The following is a 16,413-nucleotide window of genomic DNA, read 5'->3' on the forward strand; positions in this document are numbered from 1 at the left end:
CATTTAAGTACATAGGATAATATTAATGTTTGTTTGGTTTTTTGGACAGGGATCAACTTAAGACTGTCAAAAACACTACAAAATTTCCTGAATGCAATCTCTTCCTCCTTCCTAGTCAATTCTGGGACCAGATCATTACCTAACATATCTATTCAAAATACACATACTGTAGGGCTGACCCAACAGGTTTCTCAAGCTGCATGTCATAGTCATGGAAATAGGCAATCCTAATCTAGTTGGTTTTTCCAGTGTGGGAAGAGGTGAGAAGAAGAAAAAAATAAATGCTAAATATTTTAAAATAAAATTCTGATGAAAAAAAGAAAGGCATAAGAAAAAAGGGGAAAAATAACAAAAAAAAATTTGATAAAATGAGAAGTTTTAATTTGATGACCTCTAAAGTACCTTCTAGCTTTAGAGTTATAGTCATATACAATGTACTTCCCTCCTCTCATTGGAAAGGACTATGGGCTTAATGCATATTTACTCAAACATGATTAACAAATTAGTAACATTGCTTAACATTTTGATATTATTGTTTTTATGGAAGAAGCCTTACTGGAAAAGGGAGGAAAGACAGATACAAGCAAAAATGACTGTGATATAAAAGCAAATTGCATAGATAAGCTTTTTAAAAATGTCAACAAAGAAAAGAAGCACAGAATCTAATAACTGTACCTCATCCCTCAGCAGTGTTTTGCCAAATTCCAAATGATGTCTTTCCAAGATGGAAGATCCATGGAGTTTGGCCAGTGGATTCTGGGATCTGAAAATACAGGGTAGAGAACATTGCAGTCATTAGAATATTACAGTGTAGGCTCTGAGGGGGACCTCAAAACATAGAACACAGAATGTAAGTGTTAGAAGAGACTTTAGAACACAGAACGTGAAATGTCAGAAATGAAAGATCTTTACAACACAAAATATCAGAGCTTTCTGGAAAGGGCCTAAAAACCTTCTGGTCACTTAGTCCAACCTCTTCACTTTACACAGAAGGACAAAGGCCCAGAGATGGGAAATGATTTGCCCAAAGTAAGTCTCTTCCAGGTCTACCTTTCCACAGTTTTATGGTTCTGAGGATGATGATAAGGAGAAGAAAGGAGTCTCCTACAAATTGCCCAGATTGGCTGGGAAGGTCCTTTGGGGATCTGAGCTCACTTACTTCATCTGGTAAAGATTATTGGTGCCTCTGTGATCAATGTCATGGCAGAAAGCAGCAGTCACCATGGCCAAGGCCTCCAGGTCTGTGAAATATCGTTTCAGCTTCCCAGTCTAAAATCAGAATATCTGAATCATTGACAACTTAAAGCAAATCAGCACCCCAGGAACAATGAAGGTACTCATGGACTATTCAGAGACCCAAAGGAAGAATCCCCCATGGTAACAACCCCTTCTCATCATTCTGGTGGCTATAGTTAGGTGTTGGGTAGAATAGGAGTTGAGAGTCAGGAAACCTGGGTGAGCCACTAACATAGGATGGGATTTTTGGTAAGTTCCTTCCCCTCTGTAGACCTCAAAGAAGCACATCAGATGAAAAGATCTTTCCAGTTCTAATCTTTGGTGAGTTTCTCAGGGTATATTGAGCAATCAGGATAACATCATGATGTCATCAAGATAGGAGAGAAAACTCACCTAAGAACAGGGGAGGCAATGCCTATCTGAATCATCATATGCTCTTTAGGTTTTCTGACCAGCCTTCCTTGTGAGAAATTCAAAAGTGTTTGCACATAACATCTGGGCCATTCTAACAGGGGTCATTGGAGGTCACTATTTCTGAAGTTATATTCCCAATTCAACAGAGGTCCTACTGACCTCTGCCCCATCTAAAGTATTGAGTTCAGTTCTGGGATCCTCACTTTAGGAGGAAGGCAATCAGGATTAGTGAGGGGTACTGGAAATCATGTCATATGAAGATTGGTGGAAGAATCAGAGGATGCTGAGCAAAGGAAAAAGACTTCTCAGCTGGGGTGAGAAAAGAGACATGACTGATGTCTTTGAATGCCTGAAAAACTATTCTGAAGAAAGACAACCATTCTGCTTGGCCTCAGAGAACAGAATAAAGAGCAATGGGGGTAAATTAGAGTGAAGAGGACTTCAGCTCATTCAAAAGAAGAACTGCACAATAAACAGAACTTTCCACCAATTGTTCGAGCTGCCTTGAGAGTTTTCCATCCCTGGAGATCTTTACACAGAGACTAGATGAACAATGATTGGAACCACTGTAGAAGAGAGTCCTCTGGGGGTATGAGTTGGACTAGACACTCTCTGGGCCCCCTTCCAGCTCTAAGATTCTAGGATTCTATGCTATGTAGTCAAGGGCATGCTGGTAAATGGTTAACAACTAGGTCTCTGGGTGGAAAAAGGTAGGAGCCATAAACTTTTAAGTTTAATTTGTTTCATTAACATTTTCTCCATCATTTTCGTAACTCTGGGCAATTAGCAAAAGCAAAACAAAACAAAACAAAACTCTGATTTGTAGCTTTTGCCAGTTTCTGAGGTATAAATGCTCACACTGAAAATTGAACAGTCGGGTCTCATGAACCAGTACAATTACAGTGGCTCCAGCATACATCAGCATGGTGCCCATGCCAGATGCTGGCATGTGGGAAGAAGGCAATGACAAGAGCCTGTGACAGTTCTTTTGTCCACCTGGGGGCCTGGTAATACCCACTTCTCACTTCACATCATGGCTCCCTCAGGGTTCTTCCTCCATGGGGCATGTCAGGATGGACGGAAGGACTTTGAGTGGGGAAAAAGTCAGAAGTGGCTTGATTTAGGTTGTCTTGGGTGAACAGAGGAACAGAGAACTCTAATCATGTAAAGCCCGGAGTTACTTTGTACCATCTGCTCCTCATTCATTCATTTAATACTCCACCTACTAGGAAAGTCATGTACCCTTCCTAAGCCTCCCTGGTTTAAGTATAACTCGGAGGAATTTGTCCCATGGGTGCATAAATACTTGGCCACACAAATAAGGGTAGAGATGGATTTATTCTTCAGTTCTGCATTCCTTTCTCCAAATGACCAATTTACATACATAAGGTTCAGACTAGGGAAGGTCTAGACACAACACCCATTAAGGCAATAATGTGTACTGGACTTGGAATCAGGTGACCTGGGTTTAAATGTGGCTCTACTGCTGTTACCTTTGTGACCTTGGGCTGGTTACTTCCCAGGCTTCTGTTTCAACCTCTGTAAAATGAAGAGGTTGGACAAAATGGTCACCTTGCTCTCATCCAGCTCTACATCCCATGGTACCTCACTTTTGGGTCAACCACTTACTAGGTGTTTACTGCCACTATTTCCCCTAACTTTGCCGGATTTCCCTAAACCCAGGGAACCTACAGGGAAAAAGCATAGGGTTTTCTTTCTTCTTCTTTTCCTCCCCAAAGCAGCACACCATTTTGTTTCCTATTTTTAAAAGGGACCTACTACAAGCATTATAAGGCAATATGTGAGTGTAGTATAGAGAATATACCAATAGCAGGTAAAAATTGTTTAAACTTTATGTCATGAAGAGGTCCACAGTCCTAGGCATAAAGCACAGGGAACAGGATGCTTTATTTTGTTTGCTTAATTCCAATTCTCTTGCCGAGGACTATGACCCAGGTTACTGCGTTTTAGCCCATTGGAAACCATTTCTCCAACCTTCAAATATAGATGCAGAGCCTCTCTACCTTCTGCAGAAGTGGGGGACTATAGAGTGGAATATTGTACATATTGTCAGATAGGATTACAGTGTTGATGGGTTTTGTTCAATGATCTTTTTTCTTCTTTTTTTAGACCTTGTTACAAGGAATGTTCAAGAATGAAGTGAAGTTAAAAATTAAAAAGTAATAAAAATTTTAAATTAATTTAAAAAATAAAATCAGCAGCATTTAAAAACTGACTCCTCCTGCCATATTCTTGATTCTCAATTTGAAAGTTTTCTCTGCATGGACCCCAAAGTCTTCACTCCTCTTCAGATCCCAGCATTCACACAGCATCTCAGAGCCAGAAGTCCTCTAGTCCTACCCTGTGCCTGAACAAAAACTCCCCATAAAACATCCCCAATAAGGTGCCATTCAGGCTTCACTCAAAAAACCTTCGCTAATAGAGAACTTGACTGCCGCTTCCTCTGTCTTATGTACCTCATTCTATCTCCATGTATTAGTCCATGGGAGCTTCTTCCTCTTTCACCTATACCCATATGCCTGAGACAGCTTCCTTAGACAGATGGCTTTAGAGCAGTGATAACATATTCCTACTTTCTCTTCTCCCCCCTACCCCCTCTTCTCCCAAGAACTGGGCAATCCAACCTACCACAAGCAAGGAGAACATGGTCTGTCCCACGTTGAATCCATGGCGCCAGTTATGGTAGGTAATTCTTCGGTACCCTTTGCTGAGAGAGTACATGAACCGTACGAGGGCCTGGGCATGGACATGTGGAAAGACCATGGAGTCGAAAGAGGGAAACTCATGGGGTAACGTGATACAAATGTGAGGAATTGATATCACACCATCTCCTAGAAGACATGGACTATTTCAATTTTCCTATATCTCCAACTCCCCCATAAGTAGAGCTGTGATTTCACCATTGTAGGAAATTCCCCGTGAGGATGCCCTTTCCATTGTAAGATCACAGATTTTGAGCTGGAAGGAACCTTCCTTTCAGAGACTATTTAATCCAACTCCCACATTTTACAGATGAGAAAACTGAGGACCAGAGAGGTTAAGTGACTTCTCCAGGTTCACACAGCTAGTAAATATCTAAAACAGGCTTTGAACTCAGGTCTTCCTGACCCCCAAAGCCATGTATCCATTATTCCCTATTATTTCTTGCTGTGCACATATCACATGCTTAATAAATGTTTGTTGAGGTGAGTTGAATTGAATTTTAATAATACCAGGCCACGCAATGGAGAGAAATCTGACTCGAAAAATTAACACCATCAACAGGAAACATCTTCCTACTGAAGGAGAAGCACTTCAAGGGGCAGTTCAAGGAGTCTTGACCTAGAAAGTCAGAGCCCCGGCTTCCAACCTATTCTGGCATGGACTGATTGTGTGACCATGGACAAGTCCTTTCCCTTTTGGAGATTTGGAAAGAACTATGCTCCAGCAGCAAGCACCCTACTGTGTGTAGAGATTTGAGCTCATCCTTTTGTACACAGAGGCAGATAGGTGGTGCGGTGGTTAGAGTGCTGCCTGTAGAGTAAGGAAGACCCAAGTTCAAATTCTGCTTCAGATACTTCCTAGTTGTGTGACTTTGGGCAATTCACTTAACCTTTCTCAGCCTCAGTTTCCCCATCTGCAGAAAAGTGAGCTTCCACTGTATTTATGATGAACCAGGCATGCCTCCACAGTTCTCATTCCTGAGGTTTTCACAGAGCTTCAATGATCATTATAAAAATGATCAGAGTAACACAAAGTGAATTTGAGGTCACTCTTCAGATTCCATGTAGAACATTTTGAAAAAGAAAAGGAAGTCAGAGGTCTGGGGTGTGAGCCTTACCTCCTGGGGTATGTGAAACTTATCCACCACTTTCAGTTCATAATACATCTGGATTCCACATTTCACCAGCTCCAGCTCTGTCAGGGGCAGGTCACTGAAGTGGAATTTATTAATTTCATATTTCTCTGCATCTGGGAGTTCATCTTGCTGAAGAAAGAAAGAAAGAAAGAAAGAAAGAAAGAAAGAAAGAAAGAAAGAAAGAAAGAAAGAAAGAAAGAAAGAAAGAAAGAAAGAAAGAAAGAGGAAAGGAAAGGAGAGAAGGAAGGAGGAAAGAAAGAAAAAGAAAGAAAGGAAGGAAGGAAGGAAGGAAGAAAAAGAAAGAAAAAAGGAAAGAAAGAAAGGTCATTCTTGGTGAGTTAGTACAAGACTCAGGGAGAAGTCTGCCCTTGGTACAGAGCTCTTCTCCTCCTCCCTAGTCTTCCCTTGGGAGCAGGTAGAGGGTAGCTCATTATTCCCCCTGGCAGAGTAAGGACAGCTCTAGCAGGTCTCTGAATCCAGCTCTATTCTTTCCTTGGCTTTCAGACAAAGACAAGAGCCAAGGGCTCTGCAGACTCCTGGGTCAGGACCCGATGAGGGAAGGCCCAAACCCAGCTGTAACTTGAGAAAGACAACTGGCAGTTTCCTGAACCCACCCCATTGAAGGAGCGGTTCCCCCATCTCAATAATTAATAATCTCATCATCCACCTGAGTACAATAGAACTCCAATCAGGGGAAGGAGGGGAAAAAAGCAGCAGAGAGGAACCGCAGTGTGGTGGTATAGTGGACAAAGAGGATGACAGGAGACCTGGGTTCAAATCCCAGCTCTACTAATGACTTGCTGTGGGACTCTGGGAAAGTCATATATACTCTTGGTCAGACTGGGAATGTAACTCAGTCTGGCCTTATAAGTGAGGGTACAGATGCAAATCAATATTCGTTGACTGATATGATGGCCACCAGGAAAAATCTTCCTCCTCCCAAATATCTCATCCATTACCTGTTCCCAAGCCAGAAAGTCCACCATTAAGTTTATGACTTTGAATCCCATAGTCTCTTCAAGTCTTCCAGAATCTCCTGCAAATCCTTCTGGCCCAGATACCACCTCAAGTTCTTATCAATTCCTCACTTCACTGGGACAGGGACAGAAGGAGGTAGGGGTGAGGATATATTCACAGTCTTGTCCAGGGCCAGCTTTTGCCCTGTCCCTTACAAAGTTACCAATATTAGATCACAGCACACATTGTACTAATTCTACTCACCAGAATTTCAGCTAACTCTTCTTCTTCACAGTCACAGGGCTCTTTCCCATACACTTCTCTAGTTTTCTGGAAAGACATAAAGGTGGGGGGGGGAGAGAGAGAGAGAGAGAGAGAGAGAGAGAGAGAGAGAGAGAGAGAGAGTGTGTGTGAAAAGGAATGAAGGCATCAGCACATATGTACCACACATGCTACCACTTCTCTTTTCTAGTCTCTTCCCCAGTGTTCTTTTGTAACACAAGCTCCTACTTCTAGTACTTTTGGGTTTACAAAGCATTGTTCCTCACAATCCTTTTTACAAACATTGTTATCCCTATTTTATAGATGGGGAAACTGAGGCTCAAAGATAGGAAGTGACTTGAACCCATTCTCACAATGACAGAGCCAGGACTTCTGATGCCCAGGCTAGTGTTCTCACCACTAGATGATGCTGCCACCCTATAATCCACAGAGTCCATCCATGTAGTGGAAAGGATGCTAGCTTTGGACCAAGAGGATCTAGATTCAGGTTCAGGTTCTAGCTCTCTCACTTACTGACCTTGGACAAGTCCCAACCTTAGAAGCTTTTCTTAGTTCAGCTGAATGTTAGCGCCTTCTCTTTGAGATTATCTCTGATGTATCCTGTCCATATCTTGTTGATACGTAGTTGTTTTCCCTCTACCCCCTTTGAGTTTCAGCTCCTTGAAGGCAAGGGCTGCTTTTGCCTTCCTTTGTAGCCCCAGCTCTTGGCACAGGGCCTGGCACACAGGAGGCGTGTAATAAATGCCTGTCGATTTGCTGACAACTTCTCTCAGCCCCAGTTTTTCTCATCTGCAAAATGAGGAATCAGATTAGATAATCTCTAACATCCCTTCCATCTCTAAATCTCTTCTCCTAAAGGTCTCTAGAGATTCATCTAAGGTTATAGATTCAAGAGCTAAATATTGATGTCTTTTCTAAAAACTGAGACTGTTTCTCAGTTCAGATAACCAGACAGTCAGTTTAACCAAACTCATTGAGCAGGGATTCACTGATTATACCAGTCAGGTGGGCAATGAGCATTTATGAAACACTTACTATATACCAGGCCCTGTGCTAAGCATTGGCGGGGATGGAGGGGATGTGAAGGCAACAATAGCCCCTACCCTTAAGGGAGTGGGGCAACCTGTTAACTTTTGAAAATCTCTCACCGAGGAGAGGCAGCAAGGTGACACAATGAATAGAACACTGGGCCTGGAGTCAGATACTAGCTAGCTGTGTGACCCTGTACAAGTCACTTAACCTTTATCTGCCTCAATTTCCTTAACTATAAAATGGGAATAATAATAACACCTGCCTCCCAGGATTATTATGAGATAATATTAAGGCATTAAAGGTCCCTTCCTTTAGGGGCTAGACTAGTGTTCTACACATAGTAAGTGCTTAATAAACATTTCCTTATTTGCAATCAGTTCTGAAGGAGAACAAAGGCAGGATCTCTACCCACATGGAGCTCAAAGTCAAGTAGGGAAACTAAGACATAGATAGCATAATACAAAATAAACATGGAGCAGTGGGAAAAGTCTGGATTTAGAGTTCAAAGGGTTTGAATCCAGCCTCTATCACTTACTACCTATGTGACCTTGGGCAAGCTATCTGACTTCTCTTGGCCTCAGTTTCCTCACCTCTAAAATGAGAGGGTTGGACTAGATGACCCCTTCCAGCTCTAAGATCCCATGATCCTAAGTGCACAAGAGGGATACAAAGTATCAAGGGTCCAGATGATATCACAACTTCAAAAAAGACTGCATGAAGCAGCCAGAAAGAAACAATTCAAGTGCTGTGGAAACACAATCAGGATAACACAAGATTTAGCAGCTTCTACATTAAGGGACCAGAGAGCTTGGAATATAATATTCCAGAGGGCAAAGGAGATAGGATTACCACCAAGAATCACCTACCCAGCAAAACTGAGAGTAATCTTTCAGGGGGAAAAATGGATATTCAGTGAAATAGAGGACTTTCAAGCATCCTTCATGAAAAGACTAGAGCTGAATAGAGAATTTGACTTTCAAATACAAGACTTAAGAGAAATGTGAAGAGATAAACAGGAAAGAGAAACCATAAGGGATTTATTAAGGTTGAACTATTTACATTCCTGTATAGAAAGATGATATTTGTAACTCATGAGAATCTTTGTCAGTATTAGGGTAGTTGGAGGGAAAAAATTATATGTATGTATATAGATAGATAGATAGATAAATAGAGGGCACAGGGTGAGTTGAAGATGAATGGGGTGATATCTGGAGAATAAATTAAGGGGTAAGAGAGGATTATACTGGAAGAAGGAGAAAGATAGAGGTAGAATGGGGTAAATTATCCCACATAAAACAGACAAGAAAAGGCTTTTACAGTGGAGGAAAAGCGGGAGAAGATGAGAGGGAATGAGTGAATCTTATTCTCATTGGACTTGGCTTAAGAAGGGAATACCATACACACTCAATTGGGTATGAAAATCTTTCTTACTCTACAGGAAAATAGGGGGGCAAGGGGACAAGAGAGCGGGGGGGATGATAGAGGGGAAGGCAGATTAGGGGGAAGGGGTAATCAGAAGCAAACACTTCTTTTCTATTTTTTTAAAATTAATTTATTTTGATTTATCAACAATCACTTCCATAAACTTTTAAGTTTTAAATTTTTCTTCCCCTTCCTTCCCCCCAAAAACAAAAACAAAAACAACAACAACAAAAGAATATTTGGGAGGTCCTAAAATCCAAATATTAGATTTAACCTATCATTGTTACATAAGAGAGAATTTGAGTATTTGGGGAAAATATTCAAAGTTAAATTTAGGCCTAGGAGTTAGTGGTGAAGCCATTATAAGGAGAAATATTAAAAAAAAAAAAAGACTGCATGGAGAGTAGGTGCCTCATGGAAAATTGGTACCAAACAGAGGGAAAGCAGGTTCCTTGAGCCCTGTGTGGCTGTCAGGCTATCAAGTTCAAATCTTCTGCAGATTTCAGATGCCTAGGAAAAAAATGGCTCAGGACAGAAAGGTATGTGGCAGGATTGGATAAGACATGAAAAAAAGGGACACTCACCAGTATCTCTTGTATCTCTTCATTGTCACACATCACATGATATTTGACCATATCCTGGAATATATCCTTCCTGTTTTCCAGCTTGTTCATTGACTCGTAGGTGTCAGGGTTTAGGACAGACCAGCCAAGGAACTGGGTTAGAGACTGAAAAAAAAGAGAAAGAATGGACAGGATAAGAAATATTTCTTCTTATCCTTTCCTTGAGTTGAAAGAGAATAGGCATAAAAAATTAAATCTAAAAGGTTATTTTTTAAAAAATTAAGAGTATAGTGTTTAGTGGGAGTGGGGATAAACATTTTATTATTATCTTTTAACAATCTGTTAAAATTTTTAATAATTTTAACATTTTTACCTTCAGCTTCCCTACTAATCCTATAAGATTTCTTTTTTTTTTAATATATTTTACCCAATTACATGTGAAAACAATTTTTAGCATTTTTTAAAAGTGTGGAGTTCCAAATTCTATTCCCCCCCATCCCTCTCTTTCCCCCTCCCTGAGATTGTAAGCAATCAGATATGTTATATATGTGCAATCATGTAAAACATTTCCATATTAGTCCCTGAGATTTCTTAAATCGGGGCTTGGGCCCAATGTCCCCAAACAATCACCATCTACCTGTGGATATACTGTGGAGTCGACATGACCCCTCATACACATGTGGCAGAAGGAAACCCTAAGGGGTCTAAGAGCTCAGAGGAAGCAGAAATGAGGAGGCCTCTGCTCTAGTCTCAGCTGTCTCAGAATGTCAGAGCTTTACAAAAGAAACTGAAACTACTTCTAAGTTATTTAAACTGTCCTTTTTGTCATATCTTCTCCTATTCTAGCTTGGCTTCCCACCCTTTCCATTTGTTTCCTATTCATATTTCTGTCTCACATAATTTTTTTTTAACAGAAGATAATGTAAACAGTAAATATTTCTGTAAAACAAAACAAGAGGATCTTAAATGTCAGCTAGTTCATCCCTTATTTTACAAAGGGGTAAATTGACATCCAGTCAAATGACCTGTCAAAGGACATGCAGTGAATTAAGGGCAGAGTCATGACTAGAATCCTGGTCTTTTGACTCCCAAACCAGTGTACTTCCTGCAATACTTTCTGCTACATTTTAAAAATATTTTTTCTTTAAAAATTAATCTTTCTCCCAATTAACGAAAATCAATCTCATTTGCCTCCTTTCCTACCTAACCCTTCATTGAAAAAGAAAGAAAAACAAAACCTACTATGTTTCTTTCTACAGTTCTGCTACTAACTTTCTGTGTGACCTTGGGCAAGTCATGTGGGTGCAATAGAAGGTAGGATGAAGAAGGGATGGAACTTTAGGAATCATTAGTTCAGTCCACTCATCTTGCAAAGAAAACTAAGGCTCAAAGGGGAACTGACTTGCCCCAATTCACACACGGCATGATGTAGTGAAAGCAATTCTGGATTTGAGGACCAAGATTCAAATCTTGGCTATGTAATTAGAGTCAATTATTGGCTCTAATAAAGTCTTGTGACTGATTAGCTGTGTGACTTTGGGCAAATCACTTAACCTCTTTGGGTCTCAGTTTCCATAGCTGTAAAATAAAAGGGTTCGTGATCCCTTCCATCTTTAAATCTGGATCCAAGGACACAGGTACTAAATAACTGGTCCAGAATTCCAGCCATTTTCTTCCTTAGCATCCTCCTCTAGAAAATGAAGAATTAGAATCAGAATCAGAATTTTTAGAGTTGTAGTCCAACTTCCCACTCAATGAGGAAGATGTTCTCCATATCCCTGGCAAATGATCACCTTGTCCTATACCCTTGCATTAATAAAAGAAAGACTTTTATTGCAAACATACTTTTCATTTGTTGTGGATACCATTTTTCTATTAATGCAACATAAGGTCCCATTAACTTTCCACCCCCCTTTCCATTTGCCATTTGCCTCATTAAGTACTTGGTTATTTGAACCTGTGTTCAGAGAACTGCTAACTAAACTTATCTCTCCTCTCTAGTTGAAAGTGTCTATTGTTTCATATTGTCTTCATGGCTCCTCCTTTGTATACTTCCCTCCCAGGAATTGTAGATCTGAGTTCATAGATAAGCGCTTAAAAAAAACCACAGGTAAAAACCATAGCAAGGAAGACAAGAGTGATTGTGAGCACTCCTGGATAAACCCCGGGAGAGCATTTGCTTGGGCTGTATTAATAGTAATAGCTAACATAGATCATGCTACAAAGTTTGCAAAGAAGTTTACATATACGTCATTTGATCCTCAGAACACCATACTTTGTTTGGTATAATAACAATTATACATATTAATTATGCACATTATATATATAGAGAGAGAGTTGTGTATACACATAATTATACATAATAATCATGCTATAATTTTCTCCATTTTACAAATGAGGAGATTGAGGTATAGATTGAGAAAGGATAAATGACTTGCCTAGGGTCATATGGCTAACAAGTGTCTGAGGAGGCACTTGAACCCAGGTCTTCCTAACTCTAGGTCTACCATTCCATCCATTAAGCCATACTAATTTTCTGTAATAGGAAAAGGGCTGGATTTGGAGTCAGAGGACCAGGCTTCATTCAAATCTTGACTCTCTAATCTACTACTTGTGTGGCCTTGGACAAATCACTTAATCACTTTCTCAGACTGAATTTTCTCATCTGAAAATAAAGGGGCTGTACTACTGGGCATATGCCCCATGTTAGTGTCCAAGATGGGTAGAAAGGTCCCAGGTACACCAAACCATAGTGGCAATTTTTGCAGTAGCAAAGAACTATAGATGCCCATCAGTTAGGGAATTGGTTATCAAGCTTTAGTGCATGAACACAGCGCAATATTATTGCAAGGTAAGATACAATCATTATAAAGTATGTAGAGGTGCATGGGAAGACATACAAACTGATGCAAATAAGCAAGATTATGTCAACCAGTAGAACTACCCTGTTATGGAGAAATGGCATTGATGGGGGTGATGGGACCTGGACTCGGAATTTTCCCACGTATTTCAGCAGCCCAGATCACAGGCATCTCATGCCCAGGCATCTGGCTTATCCCAGCCTACCTAGATACTCAACAGTCCTTTCACAGTGGCTCTTGGCCCACCCCAGACCACTTAATATTCCTTTCACAGTCCTCTTGACCCACCCAGTCCATTTTCACTGTCCATCTGGGCCACCCCAGACTATTTACCACTCTTTGATCTCATCTTCTCACTGTCTTTTTTTGTATGTAAGTATCAATCTTACCCCATCAAGGCACAGATTCATTAGGAATCTAGCCCACCTTATTGGCATTACAATAAACCCTGCTACTTTGAGTGAAAGAAGGCTTGAGTGCTTGAATACTTTCCAGGCAGACTCACCCTGTACCTTACATGTCAGGGTTCCCAGCCATCCCAAACCGCATCATGTTTTGGTGGCCCTGTTACAGGGGGTTGCCTGACCCTCTGAAGCCCCTTCACCAGTCAAGACCAGAAGGTACCTGAGCCTTGTCTCTTGGTCCCTTTCTTGCTCTGCAGTTCAGGTCACTTCCAAGCACCTAGGAAGGCTTGGAATGCTTTTCAAGCTTGACGCCCTCAGGCTCCATTTGGGTCAGATGGTTACAAAGCTGTCTCAGAACGGAGCACACTTCCTACATAGAGGGTGCCCTACCTGGAAGCATATGCCCAACTCTCTCGATTCTCTAGGATGCTAGGGAATTGGGGAAACCGCAGGTTTCTTTTTAGTTTCCTGAGGCTTACAGGCAAAAACAGGCCAATCTTTTTCGATTCCCAAAAATTCACACCTGGGTTGTCTTTTAAAGAGTTGGGAAAAATTCAGTTTCTCTGAAGACCTCAGAAAGAAATGGCTTGTATTCTTTTGTAACACAGTTTGGCCTCAGTATCACCTGGATAATCAAGAAACACGGCCTGTTTTGGGGTCTTTGCAACACAATACTCCCTTACAGCTAGATTGATATTACCACCGAGAAGGGAAATGGGTGGAAATACTATACATCCTAGCTTTCATAGCTCTCTCACAAGAATCCACTCTCCGGAAAAATTGTAAGATGCTCGTAGCTAGATACACCCCACAAAAGGGGATGGGAACCAACTCGCTATCTTAGATGATCCCCTTCTTGTGGCCCGCAGGGCTTCAGCCCCTAGGTCATCTATACTGCCTCCTTCCCCTCCCCCTTCCCCTTCCCCTTTCCCTCCCCCTTTCCTTTTCCCTTCCCCTTCCCCTTCCCCTCTTTTTGGCCCTTGCTCCCCATGTCCCTTCCCCCGTGGCCCCTCCCCTTGCAGCTCTCTTGTTCCTCTTCCTTTTTCCTCTGACCCTTCCTTTCTCGTTTCCCACCTCATCCCCCTTCCCTTCTTCCCTGTCCCCTTCTGCTGCCTCTGCCCCTTCTCCACCCCCTCCTATTGCTGCTTTGGCTGTTTCTCCTGCCCCCTAAAACCCCATGCCAGTTGACTCCTACCAGGAACCTCACAGCTCATGGCATGAGGATCCTTCCCCTTACCCACCAGATCCTCCAGCCTTATAGCCAAATCCAGTTCCCCGATGGCCCACACCCCCAGCCCCTCCCTCACAAGGAGTAGCACCTCCTATCTCCCTACTCCCAAGCCCCCCCCCCATTTCACTATGCCTTCAGGGCTTTTTCCTCTAAGGGAAGTAGCTGCCTTGCCCAGCAGAACAATTAGAGTGCATGTCCCATTCTCAGTGTCTGACCTCACTCAAGTTAAAGGGAAACTGGGTTGGTACTCTGAAGATCTCACCAAGTTTACCAAGGGCTTTAGAGATGTCTCCCTTCAATTTGAGCTTTCCTAGGAAGACCTCCATATCCTCTTCTCCACCTGTTGTACCACTGAGGAGAAGAGGAAAATCTGGGAACGGGCCCAGAAGTTTGGGGACAGTTTGGCTAGCTCTGACCCCACCGGACACCCTCCGGGAGTGGCTGCATGTTCCCAATGACCCTAGATGGGATAATCAAAAAAATGAGGAAAGGAGAAAAAACCATTTGGTGATTTTCCTGTTTGAAGGCTTAAAAAAATGGATTTAACAAGCAAATTAATTGCAAAAAAAATTAAAGAAATCACTCAGGGAGCAGATGAAAACCCTGCCCTTTTCCAGGGCCAGATGGTAGAAGCTATCAGGAAATACATTAATTTAGACCCCGCCTCTACAGAGGAGGTAGCAATCCTTGGCATATACTTCATTAATCAGTCTGCCCCAGATATTCGGAGGAAACTGCAGAAATTTGCAACGGGACCCCAAACACCTCAGGCCCAATTACTGGAGATGGCCTTTGGAGTCTTTAACAATAGAGACCCGGCCACAGCACAGGAGAAAGAATGCAGGGAAAGGGCTAACAACAGAGGAGAGGCTTAACTCTTGGCGCTGTTATGGCTGGGAAAAGATCCGATGACGCTCCTGGCAACTCGGGCAGTGGAAAACCTGCTTTTGATGCCACAAGAAGGGCCACTGGTCCAGTGAGTGTCTCTCCAGGGAGCCCCACCCTGGAGGAAGCCCCAAGGACTGAAGCCTCTGGGACTGTGCCCAAGATGTGACTAGGAGGAATACTGGAGGAAAGGTTGTCCCCGAGACAGGAAAGATAGTGGAGCTGCCTCTCAGTACCCTGTCCTCCAGTCTTCTCAAGACTCAGAATGACGGGGAAGCTCGGAATGGGGCTGTGCTCCCATCTTCTCCATCTCTCTGGCTGAGCCCTGGGCAAAGATCGAGATTGAAGGTAAGAGTATCCATTTTCTCATAGATACAGGAGCAATGTTCTCTGTCTCAACTCAATACGCTCTACCCATCAGGGGCATGGTCATCAAAGGGAAACGTAAGGGTTTTTATGAGACATATCCCCTCCCCTGCCTATTTGAGGATCTGTTGTTTCCTTATCCTCTCCTCTTGTCCTGCTCCTTTGCTGGGAAGGGCCCTGATGGTGAAATTGGGCAGCCAATTTTCTCTAATTAAGCCTTCCATCTCCCTTTTACCTCTGCTCACTAGACCTTCCCACATTCCCCCAGAAGTGTGGGAGACAGTTGTCTGGGATCAGAGAATTCCTGGGTGTGCCACCCCACCCTGCTGTCTGCTTCTGAGACCCTAATATGGTCCCCCATCATCACTGATATTCAAGTGAGTCTGAGGCCTGGAAGGGACTGCAACCACTGATTGAAATTCCTTAAGTGTGAAATCCTTGTCCCTTGCCAGTCCCCATATAATACCCCTTTCTTTCCTATAAAAAAGCCTAGTTTAATGCTGCATAGTTCAAGGTCTCAGGGCTGTTAATGAAGCTGGCATTCCAATCCATCTCATAGTCCATAATCCATACACTATACTCACTCAGGTCCCTGGAGGTACCCAATGGTTTTCCATCCTGGATCTCAAAGATGCCTTTTTCTGTATACCTCTTCATACAGACTCACAGTTTATCTTTTGCCTTTGAATGGATACCCCCTGGGAAATCAAATCCATGCCAACTAACATGGACGGTTTTGCCTCAAAGTTTTCAGGATAGCCCCCATCTATTTGGCCAGGCCTTGGGAAAAGATTTAAGGGACCTGAAACTGTCAGATAGTAGCTTAATTCAGTACGTGGATGATATTCTCACCCATAGCCCCCTCAGGAGGCTTCTTTGGCTGCTGTCACAGCAGCTCTTA

At 42.3% G+C, this 16,413-nt stretch overlaps 1 protein-coding gene across 1 annotated transcript in view; it reads right to left on the reverse strand.

Moving 5' to 3' along the window:
• The window catches only part of PDE6A (phosphodiesterase 6A), a 100,962-nt gene that overhangs the window by 42,970 nt on the left and 41,579 nt on the right, over positions 1-16,413 (reverse strand). The window contains exons 10-15 of the mRNA XM_020964219.2: positions 9,787-9,930; positions 6,731-6,796; positions 5,492-5,638; positions 4,300-4,407; positions 1,160-1,269; positions 676-763 (exon numbers count right to left, since the gene is read on the reverse strand). Coding sequence (XP_020819878.1) covers positions 676-763; positions 1,160-1,269; positions 4,300-4,407; positions 5,492-5,638; positions 6,731-6,796; positions 9,787-9,930 — 663 coding nt within the window. The remainder of the gene's footprint in view (positions 1-675; positions 764-1,159; positions 1,270-4,299; positions 4,408-5,491; positions 5,639-6,730; positions 6,797-9,786; positions 9,931-16,413) is intronic.

Source organism: Phascolarctos cinereus, unplaced genomic scaffold (assembly GCF_003287225.1).
Source record: "Phascolarctos cinereus isolate Bilbo 61053 unplaced genomic scaffold, phaCin_HiC Scaffold_2;HRSCAF=192, whole genome shotgun sequence".
Taxonomy (NCBI): Eukaryota; Metazoa; Chordata; class Mammalia; order Diprotodontia; family Phascolarctidae; genus Phascolarctos; species Phascolarctos cinereus.